The sequence below is a fragment of the Larimichthys crocea genome, chromosome XVII (genome assembly GCF_000972845.2).
Source record: "Larimichthys crocea isolate SSNF chromosome XVII, L_crocea_2.0, whole genome shotgun sequence".
NCBI classification, from domain to species: domain Eukaryota; kingdom Metazoa; phylum Chordata; class Actinopteri; family Sciaenidae; genus Larimichthys; species Larimichthys crocea.
In genome coordinates, this window is record NC_040027.1 from 15,674,360 (window position 1) to 15,689,214 (window position 14,855).

At 42.5% G+C, this 14,855-nt stretch overlaps 1 protein-coding gene across 4 annotated transcripts in view; it reads right to left on the bottom strand.

The window, feature by feature from the left end:
* Positions 1 to 288: 288 nt before the first annotated feature.
* The window catches only part of sbno2b (strawberry notch homolog 2b), a 57,095-nt gene continuing 42,528 nt past the window's right edge, over positions 289 to 14,855 (bottom strand). For all 4 annotated transcript variants that reach the window (XM_010745311.3, XM_010745312.3, XM_010745313.3 and 1 more), the window contains 23 exons: positions 14,697 to 14,787; positions 14,421 to 14,564; positions 14,211 to 14,328; positions 14,013 to 14,118; positions 13,710 to 13,863; positions 13,406 to 13,582; positions 12,937 to 13,034; positions 12,301 to 12,383; positions 11,799 to 11,981; positions 11,570 to 11,691; positions 11,306 to 11,437; positions 11,052 to 11,187; positions 10,172 to 10,284; positions 8,597 to 8,668; positions 8,365 to 8,473; positions 8,201 to 8,272; positions 7,925 to 8,068; positions 7,628 to 7,722; positions 6,741 to 6,833; positions 6,447 to 6,578; positions 5,819 to 5,895; positions 5,426 to 5,616; positions 289 to 4,956 (listed from right to left, as the gene is read on the bottom strand). In XM_010745311.3, the coding sequence (XP_010743613.3) occupies positions 3,815 to 4,956; positions 5,426 to 5,616; positions 5,819 to 5,895; positions 6,447 to 6,578; positions 6,741 to 6,833; positions 7,628 to 7,722; positions 7,925 to 8,068; positions 8,201 to 8,272; positions 8,365 to 8,473; positions 8,597 to 8,668; positions 10,172 to 10,284; positions 11,052 to 11,187; positions 11,306 to 11,437; positions 11,570 to 11,691; positions 11,799 to 11,981; positions 12,301 to 12,383; positions 12,937 to 13,034; positions 13,406 to 13,582; positions 13,710 to 13,863; positions 14,013 to 14,118; positions 14,211 to 14,328; positions 14,421 to 14,564; positions 14,697 to 14,787 (3,784 nt within the window). In that variant the 3' untranslated portion in view covers positions 289 to 3,814. The remainder of the gene's footprint in view (positions 4,957 to 5,425; positions 5,617 to 5,818; positions 5,896 to 6,446; positions 6,579 to 6,740; positions 6,834 to 7,627; positions 7,723 to 7,924; positions 8,069 to 8,200; positions 8,273 to 8,364; positions 8,474 to 8,596; positions 8,669 to 10,171; positions 10,285 to 11,051; positions 11,188 to 11,305; positions 11,438 to 11,569; positions 11,692 to 11,798; positions 11,982 to 12,300; positions 12,384 to 12,936; positions 13,035 to 13,405; positions 13,583 to 13,709; positions 13,864 to 14,012; positions 14,119 to 14,210; positions 14,329 to 14,420; positions 14,565 to 14,696; positions 14,788 to 14,855) is intronic.

The following is a 14,855-nucleotide window of genomic DNA, read 5'->3' on the forward strand; positions in this document are numbered from 1 at the left end:
TACCGTGCTCCTTTACACATGACTCTGGCTCATAGGGCCTGTATCCGGTAGGTGTGTGTGATAATTTATCCCTGACGTTAAAGGAGTCATGTTTATATTGCGTGTGAACTTAAAGTCTGTGGTTGGCTGCTGAGTAAAGATGTTTGTAGAGTCACAGTCGAGCCGTCCACTCTGTCACTTGTTTAAATAAATGACGTCACACACGCTGCCTCTTCCTACACGAAGCGACTGAAAGCCTCCAGAGTTGGGACGAAAACGTTTCCCCCAGACGAACAAAAGACTCAAAAGTTTCAGCAATCTTCACGTTTTTATTTGTTTACAAAGTTAAGATTGCAATTTCATATAGTCCTTCCTTAAATGAGTAGAAAACCTTTTTAAAGAATTAGTCGAAAGGCACAAATTTTACAATATATACATTTGGATCTAAATTATAAATATATAGAAAACAGAAGCACAACCCAGAATAAAAGTGCTGAACACAGTTTCTTTTTTTGTCTTTTTTTTTACAGAAAAAATAGGCTTTGTTTAAAAATACATACAATCAGTAGCATGTTTTTTGTTTTCATTTTTTTTTGTTAGCAATAAATTATTTTGAGTGTGATAAACATTGATAACATATAATATGCAAATGGTGGGAGAGAAAAAAACGAGAAAAAGATGGTTACAGTATACACAGAGCTATCCATCAAAGATCAGAAACACAAACAAGCTTGCAACGCTCAATCATAACCAACGAGAGAACAGTAACTTGATTATGCCATTCTTAGTGCAAAATGATAATAAAATGATAAAAGGCCTAACTACACTGGTTCCTAAAAATGCGGTCCATATCCCTCAAATGCATAAAGCTTTATTTGTGTTGACTATAAAATACACAGAAATCGAAGGCAAATCTTTTTTGCAGACTGACGTCTCGGAATGTGCCTGATGTGGAATATTAAAAGCAAAAATTAATGAGGGTACGAGGAAAACATGCTATAGAAGAAAGATGATGCAAATTTTTTTCTTTTTAAAAAAAAAAAGAAGAAGAAGAAGAAGCGTTTACAAGAGATCTGGGATCTGAGTCAGTCCTAAACATTTGTTACACTGAGGGAGGAGTAAAAAAGGCTTGGACAGATCAATTGCACGTTTCAGTGTAACCCCAGGTGTGAATCGACTCAAACGAAACTGTCAGCTTTAACACGAATTAAAGAAAAATAATAATAATAATAATAATAATAACTGTCCACAGAAAAAAAAAAATAATGTTCCTTTAAAAGAAACAGCCTTTGATCTTTGCCCTAAGAAGGCATAAACGTTTAAAAATCACTGACATGTTCACGAGGACAAATGACAAAACCCATCACATTAAGTCTAAAAACATAAATACAGCAAGAGTCACAGCACAGAGTTAAGAAAAAACAAAATAAAATAGCACATGTATTGGTTAGTTTCACCACTGTTATAAAGGGGAAATGATATATTTCTGCTAACGCCCCGCCGTTACACCTCTTGTAGGTTTTTTATTTCATTTTTTATTATTTTCTTCCTGAGATTGATAAAAAAAAAAAAAGTTCTGATATCTTAAGAGCCAGTAACTTTTTTTTTTACGAGGGTGTCTGTTTGTCTGTCTGTGGAACACTTTGGTATCTCTCTGCAAACTCAAGGCCTGACAAAAAAAAACAAAAAAAAGTCGGAGAAACAAGAGAGCAAAACAAAAAAAATAAAATAAAAAAATGAAAATGAGCAGAAATAAATCCAGACACTGTACAGCAGTACAGAACAGTGCAATCTTATTTGGTGGCAGGTTATAATAGAATTTGTTTTTTACTTTTTTTTTTATAGCAATCTTGAAAACTAGAAACTTCCCTGACCAAACATTCCGTTAACTCTTCTAATAAGCAGGATAACATATCTAAAATCTAAATATCCCTTAAATATAAATAACAATAACTTTTATAATAACGATGACTAAAACATCAAGAGCGCATTGCGCTCATCCCGTGAAAACTTACTATACAAAAAAGGTTGTATGCATTTCAGAATCTGTTTAGCTAAAGAGACTATGAAGAACAACAGAAATAAGAAGATTCATACCATGCAAAAGTAACCACAAAGCTTTGCCTGTTGAGCGTAAACAGTACTTAGGCATTTATGTCTCATAACAAATGTCGACTATGGTTTTATTGCTTTTTAATCACTTTAACTTATCCCGGCGTTCTTTTTTTTTATTGATTTATTTGTCATGAACCAACTACAGTGCATCCTTTTTCACACAAAGATGGCCAGATCTCACAGGTTTTATTATTATTATTTTTTTTTTAGCATTTTCTTTTAAATATGTACTATCATACACAGTGAACATCACCAGTCTACACACGTTTTTAAAGCCTCGGCGCCTCAGATGGAAACATGTTTTCTCTCCAAGCGAGGCTTCGCTTTAAAGACAACGGGATTTTATCGTCACGACATCAAGACAATGAAAACGTCCTTGTTTGTTATCCGCTGAAATTGAAGACTCGAAACTAATTTTCATATCTGTGTTGGTCAGAATGACACGCACACACACATACACGCACGCACACACACACACACACAAAAAACAAAACAACAACAACGCACTCGAGACTTTCCTGAGAAATTCAAAATTAAATCAAACCAGGAGTCACATCACTAAATGTTCTCGGGTGGGTGGGTGTGAGAGAATTTTTGGACGCTGCTCAACAAATCTGTTGCCGTGTCGACCCCGCGTGTTGTCGTGTTATGAACGGGGACAGTCGGGAAGCAGCAACACAGACAATCATACAAGCGCATACAGGCTTGATGGAGGCTTCTTCCTGAAACACACCACCAGCATAGTGTAACACAAACAACTGACTGAGGGGGGCTAAATGTTAAATACAAATATACCATTTAAATTAAAACCAATGCTCAAGAGTACAAATCTATACATTAGGCTACATGGATTTTTTTTTAAAGACTGCATTTATAGATTTCTCCAAAAGGCACTGTTTGCAACAGCAGACTGCTCTTCCTCTCCCTTTTTCCTCACACTAGTGTTCATATAAGCCGGGAGAGAGACAAGAAGGAGCACGAAGAAGAAGAAGGAGATAAAAAAACAAAGAAAACTGAGGCATTTCATGGCTAAAAATCAGCTAAAAAGATTCCATCATTTCATTTCCTCCCCCGTCTTCCAGTTGAACACTATGTTTTGTTTCACTCAAACGAAGCTTTGAATGCAAGCCTTGTTTTCAGTCGAGACAAAAAAAACAGCCATGAGGCGAATTAACAGGAAAGCAAAAAAAAAAAAGAAAAAGAAAAAAGATGCAGTTTGTTTGTTTTTTTTAAACTGGTGAAAGGCATTCAGAGCTTCCAGCAACTTCACCAATCATACCTCGTAAAATCAGCAGCGGGACGTTTATTAAAAGATTTTCCACACCTCAATGAATGAGCTTTTGTTTTGACAGCTCGTATGTTCAATAAAATACAGTTAATCACGTTGGTTGTCGGGGTTTTTTTTTCCTGTCACTTTTGTTTTTGTTTTACAGCTGCCTTTCCCGGTGGAGGACACACTTTGGTGCAGAAATCTTGATATTGATCGAGCCCGCTGTCACCTCGACAGCCTTCAAAGCGGGTGAACGCTACAGGTGGAGAAGAGAAGAGAAGGGTGAGCCGAGCGCAGGACAGGCAGTGACGTGACTATAGGCCCTGAGGGGAGGACAGGGAGTAGGTCCGAGGGTGCGATCACAGACAGCAGCGACAGAGACACAATCTGCTTCGAAAGAGACCAAAACAGAAACAAAACGCCCGGGCGAGCTGTTGCTGTCTAAAGCTCTCAGTCTTGTGGCCGATACTGAATGACAGATTTGCGGTCCGGTCCGGCCAGCATGCTGTTCAGAGCCTCGCGTACGTCAAGGGCGTTGGTGCAGTGGCCGTTAGGTAAGGTGAGAGAGTCTGACTGGGGGAGGAGGTAGGGGGAAGAGAAGTGAGAGGAAGAGTTGGAAAACGGGCTGGAGAAGAGAGAAGAGGACGACGATGTTGAATTGAGGGTGGACGCGGGCAGGAGGCCGGCGGCGACGTGAGAAACGGGGTTGTTCGACACAGAAGAGGTGGAGGACGTGGAGGAAGAGCCGGAGGAGGTAGAGGATGAAGGGCTGGCTTTCTGTGTGGGCAACAGGGGAGACAGGGGCAAGTCAAGAAAATCTATTAAGTCTAGGGAGTTGCTAGGCTGCAGGCTGTGGTTCTGCTGCTGTTGCGTTGCCTGTAGAAGTTGCTGTTGCTGCTGCTGCTGTTGCAAAAGAGGCTGCTGTATCTGTGCAGCGTGCTGGGCATTCGGTGCATTCTGAGAGATCAGAGACTCCATGAAATCATCTCCGAATGCTGCAGACGGTCTCGTCAGACTCTCCGTGGTGTCGGGCGAGGGGGATGGCGAGCTCATAGTCAAGTCCAAGATCTCATCCATGGGATTCTTGGAAGACAGTGCGTGTGTGTGATGGAGTGAGTTCTTCAGCTGTGGGAACGACGATAAAAAGGACTGGGGGTAAAACAAATTGGAGGTGAGGCTACGCATGTTGGGCAGAGGGCCCTGGTTGTTGGTAGAGGTGGTGGTGGTGGAATTGTTGGGCCAGCTGTTGTGGGTCCTTTGCTGGGTTTGGCTGGGATTTCGCTGTAAGGGCAACATGGTTAGGTTCTGGGAGGGCTGCTGTAAAGAGGACTGGTTCTGGACTTGTAGTCTCTGCAGTTGTCTCTGTTTGTGGCCGAGGGATTGAGCGAGGGACTGAGCGAGGGACTGGTTCACCATGGGATTCGGGTTGAACAGAATCGCCTGGAGGTGTTTGTTATCCTGTTCTATTTTACGCCTGCGCTCCTCCTCCAGCCGCTGCTGCTCCTTCTCCTTTCGTCTCCTCTTCACCTCCTCGTCCATTATCAGCAGCTCCTCGCGCACGCGGGCCACGCAGTTCTCCGGGATCTTGATGCCTGGGAGAGATGAGGAGGACGTCACGTCAGTTATCAGTGAGGTAAATATTCAAAAAACCAAAACCAACTCCTCCGACAATGACATTTATTTTAAAAAGGTGATATCACAGCACCAACAAACAGATAATTAAGATACATATTCACAGATTCTTTTGTATCTTTATAATAATGAGACACTGAATCTCTTGCAAGCGTCCGAGTTTTCATGGCTGTCGATCTGAATTGCGACATATTCCATGTTTCCGGGACTTTGCGTCAGTGCAGTGCTCATGTAGGAAACAAATAAGAAAAGTGTGCAACAATTTCAATTCCTCATTTTGTCATAAAGACGTGTCAGCACTTTTAACAGTGCCACAGTTGATCAGCAAAACAACTCTGTGACATCTGGATTCATATTCGTCATTTCAAAACTCTGACGTGGATTTCTGGCGTGGGTGAACTACGCGTCGCTTGCGTCGCGGTTACTCACCGACTTGCTTGTTATGCTGCTTGGTTTTAAGGCGGACGATCTGCAGGATGCTGGAGCTGGTGATGTCAGACACCACGTCGGATACGCGCTTCCACACACGCAACAGAGCACCACACAACATGTGGTACTGACGGAGACGCATGCCCTGCAGACACTCCTGGCCTTCCTCAATTTTCTTACACTTCCCGTTCCTATGCACAGAAAAGAAGAATATTTAAATATCTGATATGTACAACAAAAGAGTCTGCAAGTTTCTTGGTGAGGGACTGCTCAGAGACTAGCATTTTAAACACGGTTCACTTATCATCCGGTGACAAAGACACAAGAGACTTGCAGCCATCTGATCCTGTTTGACTCCTAATAAGTAGAAGCCTGATTGGATAAATTGCTTACCAGTTGGCATGGCTACACTTCCTGAAGGAGAAGTTGAACTGGTTCTCCCAGCTGTCCCTGGCTTCCTCGGGAGTCACCTGGAAAAGCAAATGTACAACACTGAAATCAGCAAAGACCTCGTTATATCCACAGTTTGATGCAACACCATTGGATATCTTTACATAACAAACAAACATAGATGTTTATATAAAGACAGAAACTTAAGTAGATTTTCAAAATCATTGTTTTATCTCATTTATAACTTTGTTGTCTCAAGAAAAAGATTTTGTGCAGCAGGCTTATAAAAGGTTTATAAGTCCTATTTATCATCCTTGTTTTAATCCTTACACTGATTATGATTTTGTTTATGAGTCTCAAAAAGATTGTTCAAGGCACTGAACAAACAAAGTCTGGTTTAATACTCTTCAATGGCCACAAGGGGGCATCAGACTCCGACTATAATCCAAACATCAACAGATCGGAAGGTGTCAGTCCTGAAAATGTTCAGCTCTGTCTTCAGTCGCTTTAACTTTTCCCATTGTCATTCTTTATAAAACAAAATATGAACCCAGCAAGCTCAATGATGATGACGATAACAGACACAACTATCAGCCTAACTCATTCATGAACGGTTGAAAGAGTCAGTTACCTTGTGGTAGCGTTGCTGCAGGTTGTCCAGACTCTCAGGGTGAGCCTGCTTGCCGATGTTCGGCTTGTAGACGACGAGGTTCTTCCCTCTTCCTTGCTCGGCCAGCAGCACACATGGGTGGTTTCCTCGCAGCTGTGGGGAGTCCACACAGAGTTACATATCTGCACGTCTCAGGGACTAAAATAATTGTTTCATTGGAAATCCATTGTGTCATCACATTGTTATGAGGTGAGTCTGTATTTGCCTTACAGTAGATCCCCGGGTTAGTTTGCTTTTATAATCGTGTGGACTCACCTTCAGTGAGAGGTAGAATCCCTCGTCGGGACCGCTGAGCTTCAGCGACCTGTTGTAGGCCTCGTCCCAGGGCATACCTCTGTCCACGCTGATCTACAGGATCAGAGAGTGAAGCATGCACTGTTTTAAGTCCTGGAGATGACATAGGCTCTTGCAAAGAAACCCAAAGAGTCACACACAAAGTCATTCATCGACCACAGTCATAGCTCTGCAGCATCCTGCCCCGGCTGCCAACATTCAAATGTCAAATGTTGGGTAGCCTGTAGCCGACAGCTAAAGGCAGAAGATACCGGTTATTATCCTGTTTCCACCTCCCCCCTTAGTGTCTGCATAACCTCCTCAGCCCGAGGCTAAGCCTGTATGATCACAGTTCTGCGAGCAAAGTGACATCAATCAAGACTTAGATAGAGGTTAGCTACTCGAGTTACCCGTGGGAGAGGAGTTTATCTGTGCACAGTGCAAACCTCGGCATGAAGATCTTGATGAATTTGTAGTCATTGGTATTTGTTAGATAATCTGTGAGGATTGCTTAGCTGCCACTAGGATGTGAACTTTTAATTGTTTTGGTCTGTTGGGAGCCGACAAGCCAGACTGGATTTAACTCAGAGGAAAGAGAGAGCATCATGTATATTCAAAAAGAATGACTTCTGGTTTATAATGCTCAAGCTGTTCATTGTTCATATAAAAAAAATTAAAATAAAAAAGATTAGCCAAGGTCTGTTAAAGTGACTGTCTGGTGACCACTACGTCCTACACAATATTTAGGGTTACAGTTACACTACTGTTATTTTGGCTCATTTAAAATTAGGGCAGGCAGACTCAAGATATGATATAAACTAATGATCTAACCGACTAAATATATCAAGGTGAGGTTATGCGCTGCCTACCTTATACAGAACAACCTGTCCATCCTGGGGGTTTCCAACAGTCAAGAAAGTTTCCTGCTTCTCCTCGTAAATCTCATCGTTTCCTGGGGCGAGGTCTGTCAAGAGACACAAAAGAACATGCGTTTAAAATAATTACTCACATAAAAAAAAGAAAAAATGAGGAAGACATCTTTCTTTTTAAAATCAATTCCCGACAGGGCCAAATTCAAAATTTAAAGTATGCTGACAGATGACTAAAAGGAAGGAGCAGCTACGGTGTCTAAAAACCATGCCGTGATTTGAGTATGACCTCCATACCCAAGATCCCCATGTCGTATTTGCCCTCCTTTTTATCCTTCTCGATCAGGTAGTCGAAGTTGTCAGTGAAGTACTGGAACAGATAGTTCTGCTTGTGGACCTCCAAGCCCAGGATGCGGTTTAAGAACTTGGTTATGCTGCAGTCTGGCATAAAAAACACACAACAAAAGACAAGTTAACGCAGCTGACTTTGTGCTGACAGATGAGCCAAACTGTGAGGTAGTAGGAGTAGTATGCTGGCATAAAATATGTCTGCATGCCTCTTGGGTACTGTACCTTTCTCAGTACTGATCCCGAAGCGAGACTCCTTACAGAAGATGCCCACGTCCATCATTCCAAGCTTCATGTCTGAAATGAATAAAAACATTTTACTGCTCAGTCACAGTTAACTTGGCAGTGGTGAAGTTGTTCTCTGACCTCAAACCAAAGCTCAGACATACCTCTGAAGAACATAGCGTCACCCGCGGGGTAGCCTTTGGGAGGGGGCACCTTGTTCTCTATGTGTCCAAGGATTGCTTTGGTGATTTTATCAAGAGCCTTGGTACCATACTGCAAAGAAATGGGAAATGTTTCACTCGGCAGCCTACAAACAGTTACCACAAGAGATCCTGTGTGCTGTGGAAAAAGAGAGATTACATAAAAAGCATATTCTGAAATGTTGAATTCGCGTACCTTGTTCTCAAAGTTGTACTTGCTCAGGTCTCTGGATTCTGTGGCTCTTCTGTCTCCATGGGTTAATGCACCCTGCAAAGTGGATTAGGAACGGTATTATTATTAGTATTAGCGGTATTGGCTTCACAGGAGCGCTAATACAGACGGACACAGTGACGTGGGATAAATCTACATTCGCCGCTGATCATCATTACACAACTTCATTATACAATCAGACTTTGTACAAGAGGGTGAACATGATTTTTTTTATAACTGTATATGAACACTATATATAGAGTTTGATTGTGGAGTGTATGCTATTACATCACTGCAAACAAATATACAGCTATATATATATATATATATCTGTGTGTGTGTGTGCCAACTCTGTGGTTTACTAGTGATGTGTATGGAGCCAAAGTACAGTTAAAAATCCCAGTACTGTGACAGTACTCTCATAGGAATAGGTCAAACTAAACAGAAACATGTGAAAATGTCAACACACACACACACACACACACACACACACACACAATAAGAACCTCTGCCCAGGCTATCAAGAGAAAACAGAGAAGTTTGAATATGTAAACCTCGACTGTCTGCTGACATTTGCCTCAATATGACCTCGAGCAACATTTTTTGCAAAGGGACAGATGAAACCGGCATTAAATCATGTTTATTAATCCACTTTTGTCTCGTAGTTGTCTGTGCTTTAAAGACTTCAAACTAAACTGTGATGGAGGTGAAGGAACATTTTGGAAAGTCAACAGGAAACAAGCCTTGTAGCCAAACTGTTTTCTCTGCCCACACAGAAAAATGCCTCGACGTACCAAAACAATGGGATGTTTTAGCCAAATATGACTTCACTGCCGATCTGGAGTCAGCTGGTTGTGAAGGTATTCGGCTGTCTAAAATGGAGCGACTCTGTGTGAGAGCACGTGTGCACACATTTGTGTTGTATCGAGTTCAGGCAGGCAGGCCGGCAGGGCGAGATGTGACCTATTCTTGATGCAGATTTACCGAACACAGCTGGCAAACACAAGAAGGACTTCCTGGAACTGCCATCCCATTGCACAGTCCTTGCCCTTTTCCCAAAAAGAACTGTCATGCTGTGTCACTAAGGGAATAAATGACTGCTAGTGCTGAAATGCATCGATAATTATGGAAAAATGAACCTAGACTTAGAAATTATCCAGACAAGCTGCTGCTTTTTTCTGCTTATTCAGTTTTCCATTATTGAGTCGGAGAGGGGAAAGACCCAGAATCTCTTGAGGTTTGTGGGGACGATTTGATGTGACTTCAAGCGAACCAGTAATAAAAAAAAAAATAAAAAAGACTGTACAGAGCTAGAGTAGGGAATACCCCAGTAAACAGGAAGGCTAGAAGGTGAGGGCAGGGTGAGGGAGCAAATGGTAGAGACAACGGCAGCAATCAATAAACACAAAACACAGATACTATCTGTTTACAGTGGAACAATTCTTCTCACACTGTAAGACAGCGAGGATTATTTTCCAATGAGACAGATTACTCTCGAAATAAAAAGGGAAAAAATAAGAACATTCACACAGACACATTTATAAAGGCTATGATTTTTACCAAGCTCTCTAGTCTCTTTGCCACAATGGAGGCAAAACGTCTCTCCCCAGCCAGCTCCGAGATGAGGAAGATGTACTCTGGGGCCGTCACCTGATTGGACCGATGGGTGCGACCTGGAAAGACAAGGAAAAGATGACGATAAGACCGAATTCAAACAGCGAGGGAGAGTGTGTGTGTGTGCGCTTTACAGCGTACAGGTTTCAAATTACATTTTGTTCAAAAATGAAAACCATTTAACGCCTACTCGTCTCCCCGCTTTCAACTTTATTGATATCATCGCCCAGAAAGACAAACACCGTGACATTTAAACAAAAACAAGTTGTTGTTTTTTTTCCAAACAAGTTGCAAACCCTCACAGAAGAACAGTAAAGTCAGAGGGGAATATTGGTGGTGCCGATAAGATCTGTGACATCGAATGACAGTGAAACCGGATCTTTACACTCTGAAGAGTGTTTTTTTTAGTTAGTTATTTTAGTTGTAATTACTGAATCCTGTTCGAGCAGGGGATCTTCTGTCAAAGTTTTTCTGTGGATGCCCAGGAGACCTTCAGAGTCTCTTATGACTGTGTGCCGTGCAAACGAACAGTAACCTGCCAAACAAGAATTAAGCTACTTTCACATTAAGCTGGAAGGCTGTTAATCACTTCCAACAATTAATTCATCCACTCCTCTGTGATGGTGTATGTGTGTGCGTGTACAAAAATAACACTTTATACTATATATGTATGTGAAACTCATACAAGGGAATACCCCAGGAAATAGGAAAGGCGACAGAGTCAACAAAGTTGTTTTTAATAACAAAGAAGAACCGTGTATCTCCAGCATTCACTCCCCCTTTTCTTTTAAAAAGGCTCATTGTCGGATTACGTATCTTGACTCACCAAATTGCTGAATGGCCCGGTCTGCACTCCAAGGCAGCTCCAAGGTCATATGGACCCTGCGTCTCTGGTTTTTGACTCGCTTGTCCGCCTGCAGGGAAATACCAGAGCTGGCCGCCTCGGAGATGATGGCCACCAACTGGAAAGGAAAAAAAAAATGTTTATTTGGCGGAGATCTTATGGAACAATGTTTATAAAAGTACAGATACAGCTTGTTTTATATGCAAAATTCTCTTTATTTTGCTGGTGTATCTGACCTTCTCTCCACTCATGAAGCGATCTTTCTCCTTGATGTTAATATGGTCGATGGTAAGACCCTGCTCAGCCCGTGACTCATAACGAACGCTGCCGTCAGGACGCCGCACCACACGACCCTTACGACCAGTCATCTGGAGAAAGAAAAAAAAAAAACCCTTTATCACACTTATGTCACTTGGGTGAAAAATGACATCATGCTTTGGGGTTTGTTTTTTTTGGACTTGTGTGAACAAGTTTCAAGTTTCATGATCTAAGGCTCGTACCTCTGAGACTTTATCTGGTCCTCCAAACTTATCAATGAGCTCGTCCAAGGTATTGAGAGGTAGTTCTTTTCCCAGTACAGAGATTTTGTTGAGAAGGGCCTGCTTCATCTCCTCTATCCTGGCTGTGAACAGGAAGCAGAGGGGACGTTGAACATGTAACCTCAACAGGCAAGAGTCACAAAAATAACTGGACGTGTCTGCCTTAAAAAAGAAACAAACATCCGCCTACCTGTCTGACAGCTAGTGTGGTTCACAAAGATGACATCATCATTGTCTAGCAGGGAGTCTGGTGAAGAGTTGGAGTCTGTATCCATGCCATCAGAGTCACTACTGCTGTCATCACTGATGTTGATCACACCACCGCTGTCCACGGTATGCTTGGGTACCTTGTGCTGGCGACCTCTGGGCTTCCCTAATTGGAAACAACAACATACAAGACAATTAAGAGTGAGAAACTAGACGTACAGCTCGGAGTCACTCCATGAGAGGTCTAGGAAAAGATGCAGACTGCAAGAAAATGAAAGGGTGAATCGAGGCTGCCAGATGGTACGCGAACAACCAGATAGAATAAAAAAAAACAACACACAGACTGTCAACTGTTAAATCAGACTGCAGGGCGAATGCCTGGAATGTCAGCTGAACACTCGGTACAAACAATAAGAGTGAAAAACACGAGACAATATGGGAACTGTTCTAGTATTAATTAGGGGGTGCACATCCTCTTCACTTACGTTTTCTCTTATTCCCTGGTGCCTTCTCCCTTCTCTGTTTCTCTGATGGGAAATGTTTCGTTACAAGAGACTGGAATACTCCCCTAAAGGAAAGACGGAGAAAGAGAAACTTAAATTCTGACAGGTGAGGGATCAGAACAACACAGAGCAGTAGTGGCAGTTAGACGCTCCGCACATTCCTGATTCGGCCTCATTGTAGCTGTCAGGTGTTGACAGGCATATGCGCATGTTGTGTGTGATCTAATATACTCAGACATTCGGGCATGTCTGCTAAGAGAGGTTTAGGGTCAGACAAGTTCAAAGCACTCAGCACTTGTACCATCCCGTTCTTGTTTTTCTTGGGTGAGAATGAAATTCGCATTAAAATGAAGAGACGGTTTAATTGAGGGGTAACTGCATGGCCTAAATACATTTATTTTATTGAATGTATGTGGTGAGAACACGTCTATTAAACAGCCATTTAATGAAGCAACACAGTGGCGTGGAAGAAATACAGGGTGCTATGATTTTGATCAAACAAACAACACTTATGAAGGCGGTTAAATGACAGCTTTAATCCTGTATCAAGAGGGAAAACGCTGAACTTTAACAGAGACACAAACAACAACAACAGACAAAATATTCCTTTTCACTCACTCTGCTGCAGAGACAAATCTGTCCAGGTGCCCGTCATTCTCATCCAGGACCTCTCTGGTGCGGGACTCTCCGGTGGACTGCAGCCCAATGACGATGCACTGTGGCGGAGAGGAAAAACAAACAAACGCATAAACAACTGAACAGGTTTGGGGGTTTACCTGAAGCGAATTACCTGAAGCAAATTACATTGCGGGCTTCCTGGTACCGTGATGGCACGCATCTGAACATAGTTCATAAGAATTAAAATGCGCTCAGTGATTTATGATGCTTGTAAATCTAATAAATAACCTCAGACAGAGCCAAGCAGCTCAAAGCAGGTTAGTTTATTGTGTCCGTGTAGCACTTCTACCCACTTATGTAACATTTATAGAATTTCAGTTCCTACTTGGATCTTCCTCTGGGTCATTTATAGTCTTCTAGAGTATACATACTGTATGACTCAGTGATCAAGAGTGTGTGTTGTCCTGACCTTTCCAGCCGCTAGCTCTTTTTGGGCGAGCTCAACCAGGCACCGGACCTTGGCAGCGATACAGAGGTATTTGAAGAAGCGCTGGTGAGACGACCAGAACTGTCCCCACAGAGACTTCCTGCTGACCAGGCCCAGCTCATCAGCTGCACGCATGAATACCTGCAACGCCTCCGCCCACTGAACACAGATTTCACGTGTTAATAGTCACTTCGAGCAGAGTGTGCTTTTTAAAAATAAAAAAATAAATGAAAAGCTAACACACACATAAGCACATGACATAAATATAATATGGAGTGACGCTCACCAGTTTGGCAGCTTTGTTATAGACCACTTTGAAGTCACTGTCCAGTCCGATCTCTTCAATGCGGAAAGACACCCCTGAGAAACTCAGCTGCCTGGCAATGTACATCCCGCTCACTTTCATGTCCATGGCAACAATCTCCATGGCACCGACACCTCTGTATACAAATGGCATATAAATCATTCAACACGATTCAAACACCAGACAACCAGAACACAAACAGGTTGTTTAGGTATTTTACAGAGATATGCCTCCCGGTGCATGACGCTTTATGATTTATAATCAGCAACATGTCACCCTACAAACCTCTTTTCGATGGCGTGCAGGAAGTCCTCGAAGGTTCTGAAGGGTGTGCCTTCACCCCAGATTCCCAGGCGGCTCATGTAGATCATGTTCTTTGGCTCAGAGGCACCTTGGGGAAAAGATGACAAAAAGATATATATTTAAAATCCTCAGTTGGATTGCATTACGTGTGTGTGCGTGCGTGTGTGTGTGTCAGTCTACCTGTGGCACTGGCATACACCACTCTGGCCTTTGGCAGCTTGTTCTGCAGATCAAGCACTGCCTTGCCCATCTTTGTAGATGTGGCATTCTTGGCTTTGTGGCATTCATCAAAAATAATCTGTGATGGGGAAAGGTCAAGGGCACACAGCGAAGACGTGGAATGTCAAGCAGAAAATTGTGTGTGTGAGGATTTTAAAAATGAAAGGATACAACTCCGTCAAAGTCTGGCTTGCACCAATCTAAGATCTGTTTAATTCTCGTCCGGTGCTGCCCTCCTGCCTGGCTCTCTCCGATCAGAGCAGAGTAGGTTGCAAACAGGACTCCTTCTGAGGTAGCTGTGTCTCCATACTTTATCTACAATGACAGGTCAAACAGAGAGAAAGGTTTTTGTGAGATATGTACAAACATTTACAGAGTCACACAGTCACCAAATACAGCTCGTTTCAAAACTCGCAGCTTGGCGATGCCAATTACACCTGGACTCACCTTGTTTAAGGCATGCACAGGAATATTCGGTGCATCTATGTCTTTGAGATCTCTCTCTGCATCAAATTTCAGGTCATTGGATATGCTGAACCTGAGGGTAGGAACAGGAAAGTCAGTAATTCAGCAGGTCTGTGCACAAACTAGCTTCTACATGCTCAA